This window comes from Symphodus melops, assembly GCF_947650265.1.
Source record: "Symphodus melops genome assembly, chromosome: 5".
Taxonomy (NCBI): domain Eukaryota; kingdom Metazoa; phylum Chordata; class Actinopteri; order Labriformes; family Labridae; genus Symphodus; species Symphodus melops.
The window spans coordinates 4,390,786-4,414,056 of record NC_136695.1 but is presented as its reverse complement, the minus strand read 5'-3'; the positions used below and the strand labels follow the sequence as shown (position 1 = coordinate 4,414,056).

General features: G+C 44.2%; 2 protein-coding genes across 4 annotated transcripts in view; one reads left to right on the top strand and one right to left on the bottom strand.

Annotated features, from left to right (window-relative positions):
- The window catches only part of ano10a (anoctamin 10a), a 30,144-nt gene extending 11,136 nt beyond the window's left edge, over window positions 1–19,008 (top strand). For 2 of the 3 annotated variants that reach the window (XM_079344219.1, XM_079344218.1), the window contains 5 exons: window positions 47–238; window positions 1,146–1,274; window positions 8,955–9,071; window positions 10,470–10,486; window positions 16,002–19,008. In XM_079344219.1, coding sequence (XP_079200345.1) covers window positions 47–238; window positions 1,146–1,274; window positions 8,955–9,071; window positions 10,470–10,486; window positions 16,002–16,071 — 525 coding nt within the window. In that variant the 3' untranslated portion in view covers window positions 16,072–19,008. The remainder of the gene's footprint in view (window positions 1–46; window positions 239–1,145; window positions 1,275–8,954; window positions 9,072–10,469; window positions 10,487–16,001) is intronic. The other variant, XM_079344220.1, reaches the window with a different exon arrangement.
- Window positions 19,009–19,744: 736 nt separating this feature from the next.
- Window positions 19,745–23,271, bottom strand: part of snrka (SNF related kinase a) — a 39,153-nt gene continuing 35,626 nt past the window's right edge. Inside the window, 2 exon segments of the mRNA XM_079344213.1 lie at window positions 19,745–20,994; window positions 21,616–23,271. Coding sequence (XP_079200339.1) covers window positions 22,663–23,271 — 609 coding nt within the window. The 3' untranslated portion in view covers window positions 19,745–20,994; window positions 21,616–22,662.

Below are 23,271 nucleotides of genomic sequence, written 5' to 3'. Positions count from 1 at the left end.
CTTACATACGTGTGTTTTGACTTGTCTGTGCCTCGTCTTCTCTCAGGGCACATTTGACGATTACTTGGAGCTTTTCTTGCTGTTTGGTTACGTCAGTCTGTTCTCCTGCGTCTACCCTCTGGCCGCCATCCTGGTGGTGTTGAACAACATCACCGAGGTTTACTCGGACGCCTTCAAGATGTGCTCGGTGTTCAAACGACCCTTCTCTGACCCGGCAGCAAACATAGGAGTCTGGCAGGTGAGACAAAACAATGTGTAGCTTCTCCCGCCCCTGTGACTCAAGGTGGGACGTGAGTGAAGGAGGCAAGGAGGACACACGAGGAAGAAGGAGGAGAGAGTAGTTAAGGAAACGGAAGATTTGTCACTATTTAAGGTTTTTTATCTTTTATATGATCCTAGAAATTGATACCACAGTGAGTAAAAAGTCAGAGGCAGACAAACCAAACACAGATTTAAAAAAAAAAAAAAAAAAAGTGTCATACCTAACAAAGGGGTTAACTTCCTCCTCACTATGTCCACAAGTGTTTGTCTCTTCCTTGCTCAGAGCTGCTCGGTGAGGTCTTTAGCTACGACTCCTTTAGAGCACAAGAGAGGATTCTCAGTACTTTCTGACACCATCACTCAGTAAATTAAAAAGATTTGATATTGTTTTTAAAGTGTTGAGCATTTTGAAAAAGAACAGAAGAGACAAAACACAGAAAAGAGAAAAAAAAGAGCAATTCAACTTCCTCGGAGCCAATTTGATGGATTGAACCTGTTTTTTCTGATCCTACCTGCCCATGTGGTCGGGAAGGTGGTATCGGCGTGTCCCGACCTGGAGCACGCATCGACACAGCGGGGGTCTGGTGAAGGTGTCTGTGACGTTTAAAAAGGTCCTCAGGGTGGGTTGTGTAACTGCTCAGTAAGACATCGGGGCGGGATGAGGATGAGGGATGTCTTAATAAAAACAGACACATTATTTATTTTTTACATACAGGTGAAATAAAAGTGCAGACTGAAAAAAACGTTTGAATGTAACGGAACACTTTCAGATCAAAAAATGATCTCAATGACTTTTATGACTGGTGATGTTTGATCAAGATCAAGGATCAATGACTTATTTCTAAAGGTCACTGACCGCTGCGTCTCTTTGTGTCCGTGTCCAGCTCGCCTTCGAGGCCATGAGCGTGATCGCCGTGGTTACCAACTGTTCGCTGATCGGCATGTCTCCACAAGTCAAGGCCTACTTCCAGGATTCAGATCAGCAGCTTATATTCTGGACAGTCGCTGTTGAGGTAATACATAACACACACACACACACACATACACACACACATACACACACACACACACACACATGCACGACTCTGTACACAACACGGCAAGGCTTTGTGCGGCGCTCACATGATGTCACTGCACGCTAGCGGTCTGCAGGGTCCAAACAACAAAACACTGCTCTTCTTCTGTTTTTCTCCTTTTATTGTTCTGCATTACAACCACAGGCTCAACAGTGATACATGGGGACAAATACTGTCCGTCATCTGATACGACTGTTTGAATGGGCCTTTTATCAATCAATCCAACTTTATTTTTGTAGCACTTTTCATACAAAGATGTTTAACAAAGGGCTTTTACATCATAATAAATCAAACAGCAGCAACACACAGGTACTCAGAGAGGAGACACAGGAGGTTTAAAATGTAATAAAACTAATTGAGATGAAATGAAATTGAGTTACAAGCTGGACTAAAGAGGTAGATCTGGAGTTAACATTGTGTTCTGCCCTCAGGTCTCCATGTACACTGTTCCACAGGTGGGGACCGTTATGATAATAATGTGTAGTTCAGCAGTCATTTAGAGCAGAGGTTCCTTACTTGGGGTCCAAGGAAATAAAAAAAAAAAAGCAAGTTTTTCCATTGCTTATTTATTTATTTATTTTACCATTTTGAGTCCTCACGGATCCACACACTGCACGCCGGATGCCGTTAGAGTCTGTGGGGGTTCAGTACTTCAGACTATGGTGTGGGCGGCGTTGGAAGTGGGCCAGTATGTCCTGAAACACTGTCGAGGAGGCTGATGGGGATCTTTACTCACTAGATGGAGCTAGAGTCCAAAGCACATCCACAGAGAGTCCAGGGGAAAAGAGAGAGAGAGAGAGAGAGAGAGAGAATGCATGAGAGACTATGGGAGGGTGTGAGAGATATTCTGTGCATAAGTGAGTGTGCAAGAGTGTTTTTTTGTGTGTGTGTGTGTGTGTATTCGTTTCAGCCTGTTATCGTTTGAGCTTTTGTGTCTGCATTGAATTCCCCTCCAGATTCTTCCTCTCCTGAGAACACACACACACACACACACACACACACACACACACACACACCTCCATTAACATTAGCATCATCCTTCCCTCTGTGGTCTATTCACCCAGAATGAATGCAGACAAAAACACAGCAAACAAACAAACAAACACACATACGCATCATGCCTCCGGAGAAAAAGCTAAAAAAAAAATAATAATAATAATAACAGCAGGAAGAGAGAGAGAGAGAAGCTGTGCTGAATCCAGGGGGCTGATGCTGAGCAGAGAGGCTTCTTCAGGACTTTAATGGAGAGAAAACATGTCGAGCATGTTTGTGTTGCTTTAACAAGCTCCTGAGGGAGGATTGTTCTAACCGTCGAGTTAGTGTCTCAGACTGTAAAAATGCTCCATGAAGCTGTACTGTACCTCGGTGTGCGGTGGGCCTGTGCTGACGCCGAGGCACAAACTGGGTCGTATTGATCGTCTGCATGGCTGATTGAATGTGTGGTCTGCTCACACAGAGCTGAGTGATAAACTCCTGTTCTGCTCGTGGGAAACATGTTCACCGTGTGATGTTTTCTTCTTTCTCCAGCAGCCAACAGGATCATCTGATAAACCTCTCTTAGCTGGGAGTATTAGGAGAGAGATAAACAGGGTTCTTCATGTTGTCCCTGTTTGCACTCTAAGACAAAGAGATGAAGGGTTATTCGTGAGTCATTATGAACAACAACTTCACTTTAAGCTGATTCTCATTTCGTAGCAGATTCCCGAGAGGCCTTCATAGAAGAAAGTCAGCAGACTCTGCTGTGACAGCAGCAGGTCTGATGGCAGTGAAGACATGCAATGTCTTTAAATGGGCTTTTTTTTTTTTTTTTTTTTTTTCTAACAGTCCTCACAGTCACTCATTACACCTTGATTTGCTCAGTTCCTTCAGCCCACACTGATTGAACTGAAGCTGTACAGACTGCAGAGATGCTTGACTAATTCATCAGTCGTTTATTTCCATCTTTCTGGTTGCAGGAAGGCAAAAAAAAAAAAAAAAAACAGTTAAAAATAAAGAATTAATTGTGTGATCAACGCTGACAGGCCAAATTAATATACATGCATATGAATCAGGACATACTGTATGTGCAGGACGAGATGGATGAGGCATTGAGAAATATGAAATCATAAGAAGAATTTACAGTAATATGTTATGTTAGGATATGTTGGATATATTGCAACACAAACTAATAGATGTACAAATATGAAATGTGTTACACTACTCAAAGTATTGACGGCATGTTAGAGCCCGAAACGACCCGAAATGCTCTTTAAAAAAAAAAAAGTAACAAAACCCAAAATGTAATAACTCGATAATGTAAGAAAACACGGAGCCCAAAACAGAGTCAGTTTTTAAGAAGTTGTGACATTAATAAGAGAAAAATATTTTACCCATAATGTAAAAAACTGACCCAAAATGTGATGTTGTTCTATTACATGTAACAAGGCCCAGTTCGGTGTACAGAAGACATTTGGCCCAGCTCTATCTGTGAGGTTCAGATGTTTTTGTTTAGTATAAATCTTTAGATTTCTGCTCTTCAGACTGTTTGTGTGAGCGTCTCTGTGTACATGTGGATGTTGTTGAAGATTAAGGAATACTCCTTGAATGTTTAAGGTGTACGTTTCATGTCCACTCTGTGAGCAGAGCTTTTTACACTTGTTGATTAAAAGCTCAGTCAAGTAGACATCAGAGAGTCGTGCTAACAGGGAGCCTGCCACCTCTCATCCATCCTCGCCTCCTTCAGACCGTCTCCTGGGCCGAGTAGAAATGAACATGACTTTTTATAGCCATAGTCTGCTCACAGACCCTGGAGAGGATTTTCTCTGTGTGACCCCCCCCCCCCCCACACACACACACCTGAATAAGGAGAAGGAGAGAGGTGCAGCTCTGGTGAGCAGAGAAAAAATGAGGCCAGCTCAGCATGTGTTTAGATATTACCCTGTCTTTGTGTGTGTGTGTGTGTGTGTGTGTGTGTGTGTGAGTGAGAGATCTATCCTGCTGTGGCATGGGAAGTGAAGACACTGTTTGTAACTTAGTGCATAGGAGCGTCTGCGTGGACATGTCTCAGTCCTTTTTATGACTGCTCTGTTTAAAGTTTAAATGGGAGGAGTGATAAACCTTAGACCCAGTAAATATCCCACACAACCCTGCTCGCTGCTTCTCCTGACTTAACATGAGCTGAAAAAGGCTGAAAGGCTTCCTCGAAGACTTTTAGAGCAGAGCAAATCAAAAACGCCTTCACACAAGTTTGCTTATAAATGTGGGTAATTAAAAACAAGATATTGTCCAGTTTCTATATTATTACCTCGGTATCGTTATTGTGGGATTTTTAACAAATTTTTTAACCAGAATCAGATGAAAGTTTAAAATTCTGGTATCGCAGACAACCTTTCTGAGGAGAGGCAGAGACAGAAGGTGGACTGAAAGACGGAGACGAACCTGAGTCACAGGCTGATTGTACATCTGAGCACGTTCCTCCTCGCTGCCATCCCTGCACATTTCCGAGAAGAGGGCAGGCAGGCTTTAAAAAGACGGGACAACAAGAATAATGAGAGCAGCGTTGTATAATGTTTACTGTGCCAGAGGGGACACACAATACACACAGATGTTGCTTATTGACACAGCATGCTATTTATTGCTGTTTTTTTTAAATCTGAAGCCTTTAGCAGTGCATGCATTTTAAAGTCCAGGCTCGTCGGCTGGGAATAGAACCTCTAACTCTGACTCTGTTAGTGTAGGGGAGGAGAGTGGAGCACACGTGTCATCAAACGTCAGATCTAATCTCTGCAGTTGTTTTAATCAGAATGATTGAAAGCGTCGGATGTTTTTATCCAATCACTCGGCCCCTCTTCTTATCGGCGATGCAGGGTTTTTGGGGTTTATGGCGGGAGAGGGGAGGGCAGCGCCTCGTCACTTTCCAGCAGCGGTGCTATGATACCTGGGTAATTACTGTACAGGGCTTACACACATCAGTGAGCAGTAACCAGGCAACTGGGCAGCCTGCTGCAGAAACAGACAGAGACTTTCTTTCAGAGTCGTGGCTCTGTCTGCTATAATCTACTCATTTCATTACAGCCGAACAACAGAGCAGGCCCGCCGAACAGCGTCTGCACACACGCAGCCCCCAAAAGCACCGCAGGCAGGATCGGGACCTTACCCAACGCTGGCAGGGATTGGTCTGTTTGATTGTGGATGAATTGAGTGTATTTCATGTGATGAACCCTGGACATGCAGTGGTAACATTTCATGGTAAACAGATGATTTTGTTGACCCCGTCTTAAAAACACAAAAGCAGCATCTTTTCAAGTCGTCAGCTGTTTTCACATCTGCGCTCCTGAACGTGTCTAGATAATCAGTGCTCAGGTTGTTTAACCCCGATGAAGCCTCATTCTTTTACCCCTTAAACACAACACAGCTTTCTCTAATATACTGTAACATTGCCCGAGTGATCGGCAGTGTTTTATATTGGATTGTGTTTGAATCAGATAACAGTGTGGTCAGGTCAGGTAGCCTGAGAGCTCCTTACTGCCGAGGTACCCATGAGCACTGAAGGCCCCAGCAGCTCTGATGTACGCTGGTCCTGTTTGTGCACGTGTGTGAGAGGCATCTCTCTCAACAGCAGAGTGTAGACCAGACCTTTCCTCAGGGATGAATAAAGTTTTGTCAAATGAAATAAAAAAAGATAAATAAAAATGGCCGACCCTGCCTTGAACTGTTGGATCTCTTCCATCTGTAAACCATCAAACGTATCAAACATGGAGGTCGTCTGCCTTTTTGGCTCTTCTGCGTTGGCTTCATGATTCTTCATCGGAGGTGTTTGTAGTTCCTCAGATCAGCTGTGTGACGTCGAGTGAAGACCTTCGTGTTGAAGCAGAGGCTCAAAATGCAGCAGAGTGTCTCAGTCAGAATGAAACATTCTGCTCATGTCAAACCACATGAAAGGCAGAATTAGTAGTTTCTCATCAGCTGGAGTGACATGCTAATTTCCCAATTAACAGCAAAGGGATGCTATGGTAACAGCATTAAGAGCTGAATACTGAATAGTGTGTGAGTGTGTGTGTGTGTGTGCAGCAGCATTCTGCTTCATCTGTTCTCGTCTTATCAGTGATGATGTTTTAAGGTAATGCTTATTGAGGTTAGGACATACAATGAATGACACTGGGGAGGGTTCAGTGTCCATTAAAAGCTTGATGTTTTTTATCAGGTCCGTCGTTGTGAGACCGTTTTGAGGGCACAGCCGACAGCAGGGCGTCATAGGTGCAGATCGTGGTGTGTAATGATTTGAAGTTTGATCACATTCACTTTGTCACCTACACGATGATTCAGAGTCAGACCTTGAAGAGAAGGAAAACATTGCAGGAGTCACTTTGTCCCTCCAGTCTTAACGGGGCGTCCTCTCGCTCTCAGTCTAACCTTGTGCTGGCCAACGCTCACACACGTATAAATGATCCTGGAAATGCATTAGCAATCAACTGAGGGCTGGCCACTTTATTGTGCACTCTCAATCAATATGTCAGACTGTGAGATCACAGATTTCTTTGCTTGTTAATTAAGAGGAGCTTCTGTCCTGAAGGGAGTGAACGTGTTTTGGTTTGTGCTTCTTTAAAGGAAAGATCTGGTGTTTTAAAATGTAATAATCTCATCGTTTGTCTTCAGTCTCATGTTGTAAAATAAATTGTGAGACAATTGTATTGTAATTGTTCATATAATAATAATCCAAACCGAGCTGAGGTTCAAAGGAAGGGGCAGCCTTTGGTGTTGAGAAATTAAGCAAATGAGGAAGTGCAAAAAAAAACAACAAAAAAAAACAACTGCATTTCCTCCAGTGTACACTTGAGGCTGGATCCAAAAAGACCAAAAAGTATCTTACATATCCCATAGTAAGATAATAATAATAATAATAATAATAATAATAATAATAATAATAATGCATTTTATTTGTAAGCGCTTTTACAAATTCTTAAAGAAAATCATAAAATATACAGTATAAAACAGCAAAAACAGTAGAAAAGAAAAAAAAGAAAAACATATTAAAAGCTCATTTATAAAGGTGAGTTTTGAGCATGGTTTTAAATGTTGGGAGGTGTGTGCAGGATGCAGGGGCAGTGATGGAGAAGGCTCTGTCTCCCAAGATGTCTGTTTTGACAGCAGGACTAAACGTGTAGGTACAAAAAGCATTTTTTTATTCATGATAGGAGTATTTCATAATAATGGGCATGGATCATCTGACTGACTGGCAGGTGCTTTGTCGAGGCCTAAGACCCTCCTCAGCTCCCACTCTTTATCTGTAACGATGTTGGAGGTAAATTTCACACAGCATTTAACACACGAGTAATACAGCTCACATGGTGACCAGCGAGTGTGCTCATCCCTGTTATTAAAATCTCCATCTCTGCTCTACACTCACACACTCATCCTGAGCTTTCCACTAAAGTTTAGAAACTGGAAGAAGCTCAATAACTGACCAGTGTCTCACTTTCATTGGCTGTAAAACGCTGCAGTAGAATCAGGGCATTACATACTTTAACATTCAGTGTTTTAATGCATCAGTGTTATCATGTGGATTTAGTTCACAATGACCATTTTATTTCATTTATGACTGTGTTATTATGTAGAGATATTTGAGCTGATACAGCTCATTTCTATGGAGCAGCGTGCCCTCACAGCCCAGACTCAATTACTATGATGAGGAAAAGCTACTGAATCAAAGCTGCAGATGGCATTTGGCCGTCCTCCAGAAGGACTGGTAAAGGTGTGTGTGTGTGTGTGTGTGTGTGTGTGTGTGTGTGTGTGTGTGTGTGTGTGTGTGTGTGTGTGTGTGTGTGTGTGTGTGTGTGTGTGTGTGTGTGTGTGTGTGTGTGTGTGTGTGTGTGTGTGTGTGTGTGTGTGTGTGTGTGTGTGTGGCCATTTGAAGTGTTTTGTGTGGGTTCATATGTTTGTGTATGGGGGCCTGTTAAGCTGTGTGTGCTCTGCATACATGCATGTGAATGTGTTCCATCATCTTCATGGGAAAAAAACCCCCACACACACACCTTGACGTGTGCAGGTCATCTGTTTTAACCTGAACTCTGACTTCCTGGAATTGTGGGCTGAACTGAATGTGTGAACACGAACAGACGTAACGCGTAATGTTTCTCTACATAGTAAAACTGCTTCATTATTTTTACTGCATGTCACTGTGTTCTTCTCTACCCTTCATTGATACTGTGTATAAGTATACAAACTGTCCCCCCCCCACAGCGAAACGTGGGAGGGGGGCGTGCACAGCTGGATTTAGCCAAAGACGCTGCAACCGGTGAATCTCTCATTTCGACATTTCAATAGTTTTTTAGCTTCTGCTGTTTGAATCAACACATTTTCAGCAGCCTGACAAATATAGAAAAATCATCCCGTAACAAGTGTAGCAGGTTTACATGTCACCTGAAGCTGATCACTGATGTTTCCCACACTTCCTGAGATTGATTTTGTTGGCGGCTGTGGCTCCTTTGGTAGAGTTGGTCATCTCCTGATCCACTTCTGTTGATCTCTCTTTCAATGCACATTCCCCTCTCCATGTTTTCAAAGAGAAACCTTTCAAACTTCAGAAGAAGGATTCAATCCCCGTGTTTTTCTTGTTTTCTGTTTGTTGTGTGATTTCAGCATGCCCTGTTGGCCATCAAGTTCATCCTGACCTTCCTCATCCCAGATGTTCCCAAACAGATCCAGATCCAACTGTCACGCCTGGAGTATGAATCGTTGGAGGCGCTCAAGAAGAGGGTAAAACACAGCAACACAGTTTTTCATTTCATGGGTGGAGACATTTATATAACTAATCTTTTTCATGATTATTTCTTCTCCATATACATATATAAGTAGTGGTAACAGCGCAGGTTTAGAGTCCTTTCAGATATTCCAGTGAAAGGACACTTTATTGGGCATCTTCACTTTGAGCTATCACAAAGGTTAAATCTGACTTAAACCACATTAACCTCAACACAATCCACTTGAAATGTCCTCTTTTTTCCGTTTGTATTTTTCAAAAAACCTCCACATTCAGGCGGGAATAATCTGAAACCAACGGCCAAGCGCACAGATCTGCAAAAACAACCAGATTCTGCAGTACACATGCCAGGCCAGTAGTTGGCAGTATGACTTTGTAATGAAACAACGGGCATGCACATGACGTGTACAGATTAAAAAATGGCTTCCACACGAGCGTTTGTGTGGACAGATGTGGTGGAGGTTACTACTCTTTTAAGAAATTGTCTTTGACATTTGCACTGACAGATCGGAAGAGTCCGCCATTGTTGTAGTCTACCTCCACTTGCACATGGATATTGACTTGAAACGCAATGTGCATGTATAAAATGTCTCTGTTAGCTTATTCCCAGTGTCCACAGTGATGGAGATGCATAGACTGTATGCACCCACAACGATCTCTGCACACGCAACTAAACCTCTGCATTAAGTTTTCTGTTCTCCACTCGTTTGTTGTTGTCATTCTGTTGGACTACATGACCCCCCCCCATTTCTGACAGGGACAGTCTCCCGCTGTGAGCTGCTCACAGTATGTGAACAGCCAGGTCGAATCTATATACACACACACACACACACACACACATACTGTATATACACACAGTGCATGTATGTACACACAGGTTGTGGCCTTGTTGATGCTGTAACTCTTTAAACTACCATCCTCCCCACACAATGTACACAGAGTGCAGGTCTCATGTATGTGGCCATTACTCCTGCTTTTCCATAGCTTTCCATTTAGCATTGAGAGCGAGCTTGATGTCCGTCCCAGACCACTTTGCAGAAGATAAATGGTGTGCGTTATGTTAATAGTATTGATATGGCTCCACAGTAAAGCATTAGCTCTCTCAGCACCGCAGCCATTTGTTTGATGTGGGCTGACGGGCCTGAGTGCTTCTCTGATGAGCTGTTTGGCTTTCACTTCATCATTTGTCTCTCGTGCTTTTTGTTGTTGCCAGACCTCCTTTTTTTCTGCACACTATGTGTACATACCGTTTCTCCATCCACATCAAAGTATTTACAACACGTGGGTCGCTCACAAACAAACAGCTGATGGTGTTCATTTTCAGACCTGAGGGAAACCTGCTTAGCTCTCTCTTGTAACACTCACTCATGTTCTGTGGTCTCTTGGTTCTTCAGAGAGAGCAGCGTGGAGGGTGAGTAGCACACCTCATCTTTGACCCTAACTCCACTGCTTTGTTTTTTGAATCTAACATGGCTTCCTTTTGAAAGTCGGCCTCACCTTTTCATCGACAGTCATAACCGAGATGAGGACCATCAGCATGAAATAAAACGTAACCATCAATGGGCGAGGCTGTGTTCAACACAGCTCAGCTCTGGTCCTGTTCACGGTCTGAACGACGTCCCCTGTCACGTCTGACCAGCTTTATGGAGGCGGGGACAAATAGTGTCCCCTCCTCTGTGCCATGCAGTGTGTTAACAGAGGCGTTACAGGGGCAAGGTGGGATCAGCAGAGCGCTCTGTGTGTGTGTGTGTGTGCATGCATAAGTGTGTGTGATTCTGTGACAGGTTGTGCTTCTGCTATGCTGTAACACAATGTGAACTAAAAGGATCCGGATCAATATGAAGGTACTAAGACTTGATGAAAACGGAGCTTCGTTGCGTCGATGTGTCAGGATCGCACTCTGAAAACGAGTTGAGCCTCACAAAAGCTTTTTGTACGTGATTCACAGGACTTCTGTCCTTTCTCGTTGGTGAGAGCACAACGTTTGTGTCTGTTTCCTTGATATGTAGATGTAGTTCAGCAAAAGGTGTGAAGCTGTAACTTCTTTTGTATACTTCCTTCAGAGTGATAAACCAGAGAGAGAGAGAGAGAGAGAGAGAGAGAGAGAGAGAGAGAGAGAGAGAGAGAGAGAGAGAGAGAGAGAGAGAGAGAGAGAGAGAGAGAGAGAGAGAGAGAGAGAGAGAGAGAGAGAGAGAGAGAGAGAGAGAGAGAGAGAGAGAGAGAGAGAGAGAGAGAGAGAGAGAGAGAGAGAGAGAGAGATTGCCATTACAAACAGAGTGGAGGTCGAGGCTCATCTGTAGTTTAGCTCATAATCATGGGAACAGTGCTGCAGTTCTTTAAAGTGATGTTTGTCATACAGTATGTTTATGTGTGTGTGTGTTTTGCCTTTATTGGACAGGACAGCTGAAGAGAGAAGGGGACTAACCGTTTGAAACACTGAAGTCAAACATGAGCCGTTTTAACCTTTGCACTCCTGAACATTTCTCTAAAAGGACATGAGATGATTTATATATATTTTTTTAAAAGAAGTGGAAGTTTCCACAGATCAGCAGGTAGTTTATTCCCTAAAGCTGCGCCATGGTGACTAAATGCACCTTCACCAGATCTGGTATTGACAGAAGGATGGAAGGGTGAAGGAAACAAAGAGTTGATGGATTCAGCCAGGAGAGCTGTTTGACATGCAGAAGGTAAAGAGCCTGAAGTGTTGTTCGACGTGACGATGCTGCGTGCGTTCTCGTCTCTTAATTACGTTTGATTGAAATTCAACAAGTTGCCCTTTACCCCTCCTCGGTGCACGACAGAATATGAATGCAGGTGAAAGGAAATCTGCACTGACTGACTCGCAGACACAGCCGGTCACAGCAGAGTATGTAGGGTTTGAAATGATGAGGGGGAAACTTGTGCAGAGATCTCACGTTCCCTCAGGAGACACTCGATCAGACGGACAGGTGACCTTCTCGGCTGAACTCGTGCAGCTTCCAAGTCCCCTTCCTCTGCACAGCCATCTGATCACATCAGTCACAGCACAACAGCACACGCTGCCTTCATACCTTAACACTGACTTCATCCGACGCTGAAACAGAAGAACAGATGAGAACTTTCAGAGGTCATCCCAAAGCGTAGCTCGGATAAGAAAGGAAGTGTCGTTAACACGGGAAACTGTACACACATAAATCAGCATCATAGGAGTGATTGTATTTCTACAGAGCGATGCATCTTTAACCTTTGCTAGCAGGAAAAGCTTGTCACAGTTAAGGCCTGGTGTTCTGTGTTTAAGGCAGTGTTAAAGGGTTCAGTATTTGAGCAGCTTGAGATCTCTGGTCTGACTTGACAGTGAAGGACATCAGGGCTGTTTGAAGGAGAGGCTGACACAAATCCATTTTCATGTACGTAGCCTAATGTAAGTCATCACAATGTGTGTCTCCATAGGATGTGCAATAAGCAAACACCGCTCTCAGGTGGGTTTATTTACAGTGGAGAGCCGAGCAGATTATCCATACGGCCTGATTACATGTGAAGTCAATGCAGAGACGACAACAGCTGCTGTAACGGAAAAACAAATCAGCGTCTTGTTACATCAGAAACTGTCGATCCAAACTTCATTTTAAAATGTTGTATATCTTGTCATGGAGTTAGGGTTAGTGTTGCGGTCTGAATCTCTCTGCTCGTCTGTTGCAATAAGAAAACCCAAACGTGTAAGTTCAGGGTTAATAACGGTGCTGGAGATCTCAGCGTTAAGTTATTAGTGTGAGAACAAATAAATATGGACACTGCTGTTGATCTAAACCAAGCTGCAGCCTCCACGTCTTTTTTTACTTTTGGTTTTTATTGAGAGCCCCCTGGTGGCAGAATCTGCACACTGCTCCTTTAAAATGTAAACAACTGAAAACATGGCCGTTATATATCCTATATAATCCTAAATGATTGGAAGCACAAAACAAACGACTCTAAGGGATGTTTACAAAAATATTCCAGTGTGAATAAAGAAAAGGAAAATATATAATTACAGTTTTTGCGGCGTTAAATTTACAAATACTCAGATACATAATATTAATGTAAACACTTTGAAAAGTCTAACATTTAAACGTAAAAAAAACCCTTTTTTTTTTAGTAATCCATCTGTTTGGATTCTTCTAAAGCCGAACTCCGTATTTTCACATCCTCTTTGGGCGCCGTGGTCCGTCAACAACACGTTTGTTTCTCAGGTCAGAGGGTACATGCCGTGCCTACTCGCTTAGTTTCTGGAGCTGTGCTCACCTCACATGAGAACTACAAGATCACGCGGGAATACAAAGAAAAACTTGCAAACAACATGTGTTGTCTTTTTGGGGTTTGATTTGTTCCCGTTTTGACGTTGATGAAGTGAGAAGTCAGTCCGTATTTTGTGTTTTATTTTGAAATTGACCTGACACTGTGTGTTTTCTGTGTCTCACTTCCTGTCCAGCTTGACCCGTGCTCGCAGCAGGCTCCACCTAAAATAGACTTGCAGCGTATTTTGAAACTGAGCAGAGCGTAGTGTCTCCGCGGGCACGCTCTGGAGACAGAGCACGGGGCATGGACCGGAGCGGCAGCGTACCGCCATGTCGTGCACGGCGGAGAATCAGAGAATCGAGGATAGAGGGATGCATGATCTGACTGTAAGTGGGTCCAATGCAGCCGTGCACCAGGAGGCTTTAGGCTGACCTCAGCTCCAACTCTCTTCCTGTTTCTGGATTGATCACCTGTTCAGTGGAGATTTTATTTTATTTCCAATATGTCCACCGCCAGTGTTGGGCTTGAAAATGTCTCTTCAGAAGTCATCGTGGTGACATGACTGAGACTGCGTCCATGTTTTATAGAAAGATCGTTTGTTCTTGAGGTGTTTGTAAGCATCTGAATGTCAAACTTAGTGGACTCCGGAGAGGAGCCTCTGAGGACAGCGGGCTGAGATCACTAATTGGACCATCTCTCTATCGTTTCTATCTCTCCCCCCCCCCGCGTCGGTTAACCATCTTGACATTTAAACTCATTAATTCTCTGGATTCTGCTCTGGAGGATGTTTCCCATCTTCCTGCCTGGAGTTGGAATAAATGAATTGCCCCCTTGTGTTCCTGGGGGAGAGGGTTCGTGTGGAGCCCCCCCTGCTTCCCTCTGAAGCTGAAAAGCTGCATCAGCACAAACCCCCCCCCCCTCCAAATCAGTCTGCAGATCAGAAACTTAAATAACTTCCAATTTGCCTGCTTTGCTAGAAGCATGAAGGAACTAATTGATTAAAAAGTGACTCTGCCAAGATCAGCATCCAGGGAGGAGGGGCGTCATTTCTTAACCCCAGCAGCATGGTGAACACACAGGGAGCACTCAGGGCTCACACACTCTTTGCTCCTGTCTGACCTTGTGGAAAAACCCCAGCGCACACAGTTCTGCTGTTTTGACAGCTGTGAACAGATCTGATCGGGGTTTCAGGATCATGTTTTTGCTTACACTGTAACTCCAGCCCGCATCCAAGGCGTTGAGCTGTGCTGTCGTGTTCCCGATGACCCATGATCCCTCAGCGAGCCGCACGCTGTCAGCAGAGACCTCCGAACAATACCTGCCTGACAGTCTGCTTCATGTGCTGTGTGATCCACAGAGCTGTCCCTGACTGAGCCTGTCCAGAGCCACTGTCTGTGCAGATGGTGCTCAGGACTTCATTCTGTTTTAGGAAACAGTAGCAGACACACAGAGCCCGAGAGGAGCTGTTTACATCACCTCCTCCAACAATCTTCCTCTCTGCGTGTCTTAGCTTTAAAGGGAATCTGAAGACAGGAGTCATCAGCATTATGCTTTCTGTTCCACTGAAGGGAAAGGTTGGTCGTTTTGAAGTACAGTTTAAAAAGGTACTTGTCGACAGTAAGTATGTTAGCTGCAAGAGACTCCAGTCAGCAAAGCCAAAGGAGAGAGACGGGCTGGAGGTCCTTTCAAATCAAGAGAGCTCAGGCCAACCTCTGATTGGATTTCACTTCTGATAAAATGAGCTTTTTTATGTGATGCTGTCCAGCTGTATTCCAGTACAATGCTAAACTGGTAAAGCTGGGTGATATCAGCCACTGTGTGAGCTCTCCTGTGGTTAAAGGAGCCTGTTCCTTGAGTGTCTATAGGCTGGCTGCAAAAACGAATGAACCACCATTAGATCCCATATTAAACCTCACATTTGTATGAGACTAATCGGCATGTTTACAGTCTGGCTCGAGTGGATGCGTTGAAGCTGCCGGGACATATTGTGAAATCTAAATCCAATTTTACAGTGTTTTTGAACATTTATGTGGCTAACCTGAGTGTCTATCAACCCACACAATGTGAAATAAATCCATGCAGTCTTTTGTTTGTGGTCTGCTTGAGTCTTACCACACAGAGAAAGATGCTCCGTTTTAAATGTTCTCAGTTTGTGACATCACAAGTTGGATTCTGGTAAAAAAAAACAATAAATCCCCCCCCCCGGTATCTCCACCCACAGACTCCTCCTCCAGCCAAGAGCAAAACTTTTGCAAAGGTCCGCCATTTTTATTCTTGCTACAGAGGAGTGACGTCTACAGGGGAAACTGAGAGGGGCTCATTGTATTTAAAGAGACACACACACCAAAACAGAGTGTTCAGAGAGCTGGTTTCTACAGTTATATTTGGACCAAAGCACAGAAACACAGATGTTTCATTTAAAGCACAGGGGGGAGTGTTTGAGAGGTGTCCTCTTTAAAGCCCACCTCAACTCCACCTTCTGACTGTTTCTAGACTGAAAGTCAGGAAGTAGCAGCAGTGAAGCCCATCGTTGGTTTTATGCAGCTCCTTCTACACACACACACACACACACACACACACACACACACACACACACACACACACACACACACACACACACACACACACAGAAAGTGAATTGAATCAACCTGCCTCTCTCTCTCTCTCTCTTTCAGAAAATGCTGGAAACCTCGGAGCTCAGTGAGGCCAAGCAGTGAGGAGGAGAGGAAGCTGTACAGATACTGACGGACTGACATTTTATTCTGTTTTTTACACCCCTATGCTGACATGCAATCACATATGTATTAAGGTAAAAACGCACGTGTTATTTTGGCAGTTCATGTGACTGATGTCCGTGCTGTTCATCTGCAATATCTCCCCTTCATCACTAAAGAAGAAAATGATGGTGAACTGTTGACAGAGTTTAGGATTGGACAGCTGTGTCCGATACACAGCAGTGAGTTTGTACTGTAATGAAGTTTTGTTTCCGGGTGGTGGTCAGAGAGCGTACTTGGTGGGATTAAGACGGTTTTAATTAGCTTTAGAATCACGTACGAATGCTGAATTATGATCAATGATACTGTACCAAATATAGATGTAATATCAGAGACTGTTAGTTAGTTCTCCCGTCACTCTGGGTTGGGTTCTTTAAGTACTGTGGTGGTTTGGGATTATGCAAACGTGAAGGTGTGTTCAACTAAAAATGTTAAGTGAAGAGTTCTCACGCCACAGGATGATGAAGTGTACGACATAAACGGACCTCTCCAAAGCCTCCACACACTGACTTAAACTGACTTCACATTACTGACGCTGATTATCTGTCAGTATTAAAGCTGCTTTTAATGACAACACGAGTTCTGCACTCCAAGTATGGAAAATTGGCAGCCTTTACATTTTACCTCTAGAACCGGTTCTTTTTATTAATGGCTAAAAACTAACAATTGAATATTTGATCTTAAGAACCATTTTATCCAACTATCTCTTCAAAAGTCAGACCTGCTTCTAAAAACCTTTGAAACACTGAGTAAAGCACTTTCATTTCTGGTTTGGCAATGAAAGGTCTGGGTGGTTTGGCTCTGAATTTCCATAAGTTCAGTGCTTTCAATTTGTTGAAGTTTTTTAGTTAAACTAGACAACCACAACGCTTTAATAGCTCTAAAGGTCACATCTTTTGAAGCCATGTTGTTCTAATGCTCATATGTCCATAATTATCTGAAAAAAAAAAAGAAAAAAAAAACTATTATGAGAAAACTCCAAAGTCGCCGTCTTTTGTGTGATCCACCCAAGTCCTTCCAGAGAGGGGGCGTGGCCAGACACAGCTCATTTACATATTTAAAGCTACAGACGCAGAAACAGCCTGTTCTGAGCAGGGCTGAAATAGAGGGGTTTATAGACATGATCAAATACAGGATCAGAATGGATTTACAACAGGAGACTTCACACACGTTTTGGGGAGCTCTGAGACTGAATTTCAATTTGTCGACGATTAGTAATACGTGACATTTAAATAATAATCTTATCTTGTAATTAATTCAAGCCAGTGCTTTAAAAGCTGAAACTCTTTAAGAACTGCACAATACCATCAGCAACTCAACAGTGTGCTGGAGTTTTCTTGCAATTGTTTTAAATTTAAATTAAGAAATTACTCACTTCTGGGTGTCTTTTATTTGGGGGGGGGTGGATTATTTTGAAACTGGTATCGGTATTATATATTTTTACTGTTATGGTATGGAAGTTTACATTTCTGACACCGTGACAACCCTTCTCTGAACTGAAAACACAAAAAGGAAGTCAATGTGTTGTATTGATGAGCCGTGTCTTACATTTCACTGACAACATACTGTGACAGAAACAAAGCTAAGAGCTTCACTCAAGTAACTCAAACTCACATTATGCTACAAAGAAAGAAAGATTTGGTCCCAATAAAATATTTCACTAAATAGCATCGATATCAAACACTAAATATATATTCATTCAAAGTAACTGGGATGATCTTTGTTTGTTGCAGTTCTTTTTAAAGTAGTGATTCTCATCTGGTGGGTCGTGGAGCTCCTATCAGTGGGAGACGAAAAAAAAGTAGTAAAGTCAGTGAAGTGTTTGGGTTTTTTTAAACACGTTTGTTTTGTCCTGTCACATGTTTTGTACCATCTTCAGGTCCACACTGCACATTTATTCATCGAGAGAATCTGATTGGTTGAAAAATATTAGAAAATAAGCTCAGGATTCTTCATGGAGGAGTTGGTGGTGGGTCCTTGAGGCGAGACCAGCTGAAAACCCTTTCAAGTCTACATCATGATACCATCCAGTATAGATAGACGTGAACTCGATGATGTGATCATTGGTGGGAAAAATAAAGATGTTGGATTACCAAATCTGGATCATTCTCATCCAGACACAATATATTCTCGAGCCCTGAAATCACAGAAATGGAACCTCAGCTCTATCAGGTTGATTTTAACCTTCAGTCCGATCCGAGTTAAAAACTAAATAGCAGCGGCAAAAATTACTGGTCTACCCAGTAGCTACTCAAAAGTCTTGTTCAAGCAGGATCCTGCACAGATATGTTGGAAATCCTTCAGTACCAAACTGCCACCAACATATCTGTGCAGTTTATACAGTGCTCTCTCTCTCTCTTTTGCTCATGCTAAGAGTTAAAAATCCATCTGAAAAGCTGTTTTTTTTTGTTTTTTTAAGCTTCTGTACTTTTTGACTCTTGAGTTCATTCAACTTGATAAATAATGCCTCTTGTTGAAAGACATGGTGTTGAGAAGTATTGAACATTTAGACCACATTCACTTGTTGATAAATGGTTTTCAAAGTGTTGATCGATGATTGAATCTCATGACGAAGTATTCGGCTGTTTGTTTTTTTCTGCACTCTTATAGAGCAGAGATCTGATGTGTGCTGGCTGTTTGGCTGTCTTATCATAGCATGCGACCTACACAGGGTATTATCATAGAACTAGTAACATAATCTGTAGCTCCTTCACTTTGACTTGAGGTTAAACTGTGCACTCCTGTTACACCCCGTGTGCCTTTACGTGCAAAGTCTATCAGAAGATTTGTTTTTCTACGCTCCCTGAAAACAGTCCTTCCATGACTTCTTGTACTGAAACTGTTGTGGAGAATAAAGTGGAATGGAACCAACACGGCTCTCTGTATCTTCAATAAATATAGAAGGAAATTCAACGCGTCCACTGTGTTTTTATGTTTTATATGTTTGCACAGAGTCAGAGACAACGCTCAGTTCCTGCAGTGTTTGTGGAAATTCAGAGATGAATTCATGGAAGGATCAAGTCCGAGAGTTTCAAGCGTCGGGGTGACTCGAGTGTTGGAGCTGCTGCCCAGTGTCGTATAACCTGTAAATCACCACAGGCTGCGTTTCAACACCTTTAAAGAGCTGGACCCCGACCCACATGACCCACATGGCTCACACAGCTCTGAGCTGAATCTAAAGCTCCAGGAAACTACTCATTCATAAATCCCCCCTGTACTGTGCACAAGTACTTCATACAACCTCTCTCATAGTCAGCGTCAACATTAGTAACTAGTTGGTGCTGAATATCCCACATCCACACACTGAGCTTCTCTGCTGCATTATCATGGAGCATCCAAACTTTTAGACACGTTTGTTAGACACTATTTAAAACTGTGATTACAAAGCGCTCATCCTTTGTAGGTCACAGTGTCTAATTGTGTTGCACTTATGCTGCTTTATTTCCATTAAAGCTTTTAAATAATCACTCTACACTTACTGCTTTAGAGGAAATATTCAACAGCACAATAGATGGCACATTAAGAGACGGTCAGAGCTTAGCCTAGCTCAGCCAATCACTGCTGTAATGTGGCATCTTGCTTCCTGTATACGAATAAAACATCTGAAGCTAAAAAAAAAAAAAAAAAAAACTCCACACACGAGACAGTATTCCACTTTTTTATTTTTGGATATTACCATAGCTATATGTAACTTCTGACAACAGGTATCAACTACAGAATAATACACTGAATATTTCTCAGTTTCATCTCTTGTTTTTTTTTTGTTGTTTTTTTTGGTCCAGTAACATTTCTGTGGCTGACTCTCCTGTGTGTCACTGAATGTCCAACACATTGAAACACATGCACGTCATTCACCTGGATACAGCTGAGTAAGACGACAGTAAAAGAGACCCGACAGTATGAAGAGAAACCGCGTCGGCTTTTTTCTCACACGGCTTGATTTTTAGCTGAGACACCCATACAGTATTACTATTATTATAATAAGGCTATTACTGTACAGCTATGCACCAAAGGGTTCACGCGGCTGTTCTAGAGAAAGAGCACCATATTTACATCTGTATTTACACGTTTGAAAAGAAAACTCAGACGACAAAGACAAACTATTTAAAACATGGCTTTCCTTTTTTTCTTTTTACAGTCCAATATGGCCGTCAAAAGGAATAAAAAAAAAAATTTAAAAAAACTTTTCTGTACAGTTAGCTGCAACACACGTTTAGCTTATTGCCAATGCCCTTGAAGAATTTCCTCTCGCTCAGATGTTTCTCTGTCGGCCTTTAACAAGCTCTCAGTCTCCCTTTCCAAACAGCAGATCCAAAAAAAAATGTACAAGGTTTAAAAAATAAACTTTACTTTTACATGTACTGTATATACACACTTGATAGACGTGTCGACACGCTGCACCCGCATGTGCAGTGAGCTTTGGGTGACATGTGGGACCGCAAGGAGCCAACGGAGGTCAAATCGGAAAACGAACCACTCGAACATTGGTGGTGTGACGCAACATGTTGAAATATGAATAAAAAAATAACATTTAAATACATGGTCAGCAGGAACATCTTCAAACCTGTGATGAGCATGAAGTTGCTACAGTAGAAATATGATCACCTGTTTGCTGCCACTAAGGAGCGCACGCACGCACACACGCACACACACACACACACACACACACGCTGATAAAAGTTGAGCCTCCGTCCCGGTTCAAACGCCAACACTGGGTGAGCTCAGTGCGGAGACACGTGGACATTAAAGGGCTTTGATGGACAACAGGTGTGCCAGTCGCTTCGAATGATCAATCAACACAAAAACATAAAACAGATTGTCTGAGTGCAACAAGGAGTTCAGACTGGAGTCTAAAGTAAGAGCTCGTCTGCATGGACTCACACATGGAACCCATCTGACAGACAGAGAGGGACAGGAGGGACCGAGAGGGACAGAGAGGGCCAGGAGGGACAGAGAGGGACAGAGAGGGAGCGAGAGGGACAGAGAGGGACCGAGAGGGACAGAGAGGGCCAGGAGGGACCGAGAGGGACTGAGAGGGAGCGAGAGGGAGCGAGAGGGACCGAGAGGGACAGAGAGGGACAGGAGGGACAGAAAGGGCCAGGAGGGACCGAGAGGGACAGGAGGGACCAGGAGGGACCGAGAGGGACAGGAGAGACCGAGAGGGACAGGAGGGACAGAGAGGGACAGAGAGGGACCGAGAGGGACAGAGAGGGACAGGAGGGACCGAGAGGGACTGAGAGGGACAGAGAGGGACAGGAGGGAGCGAGAGGGACAGGAGGGAGCGAGAGGGACAGGAGGGACCAGGAGGGACATGAGGGACCGAGAGGGACAGGAGAGACCGAGAGGGACAGGAGGGAGCGAGAGGGACAGGAGGGACAGAGAGGGACAGAGAGAGACCGAGAGGGACCGAGAGGGACAGGAGAGACCGAGAGGGACAAAGAGGGACAGAGAGAGAACGAGAGGGACAGGAGGGACCGAGGGGGACAGGGAGGGACAGAGAGGGACAGAGAGGCACAGGAGGGACCGAGAGGGACCAAGAGGGACAGGGAGGGACCGAGAGGGACAGAGACGGACAGGGAGGGACAGAGAGGGACAGAGAGGGAGCGTCTCTGTCCTCCTCCTGTCAGCTGCACGCTTCAGCACAGCGCTCCACAACCAGCGAGTGGCGAGCGCGACACAGTGTGAGGACAAGTTTCCTATCCGGAGTGAAATGATCAGATTAACAAAATGATGTTTGTGTGGATTAAAGACAAAGCACTAAAGAGCTCGTTCTGATTGGTTTACCAGCTGAACGAGTCAGGAAGTGATTTGAAAAGATTCAGGTATTTAAAATGACTCTGTCTTTATGTGGATGGTCTCGTCTCCTGACAGGAGCTCGAGACGACGAGGACAGTCTCCAGCTCCATCACTATTGTGTGCAAACTTCTGGATGCGTCGTGATCTTTATGTGACAGGGTGACCTTTTCTTCAACGATGTCATCACCTGGTTCAGAAGAGTCTGAGCTCAGCTTGTTGTCGTCTGGATTATTACATTTTAACATCCACCCGTCTCTGAGTGTCGACACGACTTATCTCACTATGACTCAACTGAAGCCTTCGTCTCAAGACGTGAACTGAGGAATAAAATGTCCTCCCGGGGCCTCCGTAGGAACGCTGATGCATGAGAGGAGCTCAACATCATTTGATGCTTCATTAAAAATACTGAATTCATTCATTTAAAACGATGATAATCCTGTTTGACTTAAACAATGAGGTTAAACTTTACTAAACCTGTTGATTAAAAACACTCCTGATATTGTTACAGTAGAACAATCGTTTATCATTCTTAATACTCTGAAGTATTTGTCTGGCTGTTCCCTCCCTTCCAAGCAGCAGATTGATGTATGAGAGTAAAATGATAGAAAAAGAAGAAGAGCAGATGAAGGCGAGGCGAGGTGGGTGAAGGGAGCAGCTGGAGGAGACGTGACAGCAGGTCAAATAAACACAAGAAGAAGAATCAGGCTGATGATCTGAAAGTGACCACGGTCTGAGAGGGGGGGGGGGGGGGGGGGGGGGGGGGGCATCAGATGACCTGGCAGCAGCTGGCGGGAGCGGAGGTACAGAGCAGGCCGTCCCTCGGACCCCCGCCCCGCTGGATGTTCACCGAGATGGTCTTCTCGCACAGAGGTAGTTGAAGCACGCTGTTTTTCAGAGCGCTCAGGTTGCTGTGAGTGTCCCTGGCGGCGGCGGCGGTGGCCGGGGGGCCGGGGGGGCCGTGCCCTGCTGTCTTGCGGTGATGGTGCGTTCGAGGCAGAGTGGTGGTGGGTAGAGTGATGGAGTCCAGGCTCCCCGTGGAGCCCATGCACATTCTCCACGCCGACTTCTCCGTGGTTTTAACGCTCGGCTCGATGATGAACTTGCCCCCCCCTCGGCTGCTCCGCCCCCCGCGGTGCTGCTGCAGCTGCGAGCTGAGGCACAGGCTCATGAGTTTCAGGCTCTCCACCAGCTCGGTGCTGCGGCTGGCGGTGCGGGACGAGCGGGCCGTTGAACTGAGGGAGGGGTTCGTCGTGCTGCTGTTGTTACAACAACTGGAGGGGCTGTCTTGTCCTTTATTCCCCCCCCCTCCTCCTCCTCCTCCTCCTCCTCCTCCACCGCTCCCCCCCTCCACCTCCCCCTCCTCCATTCTCATCCC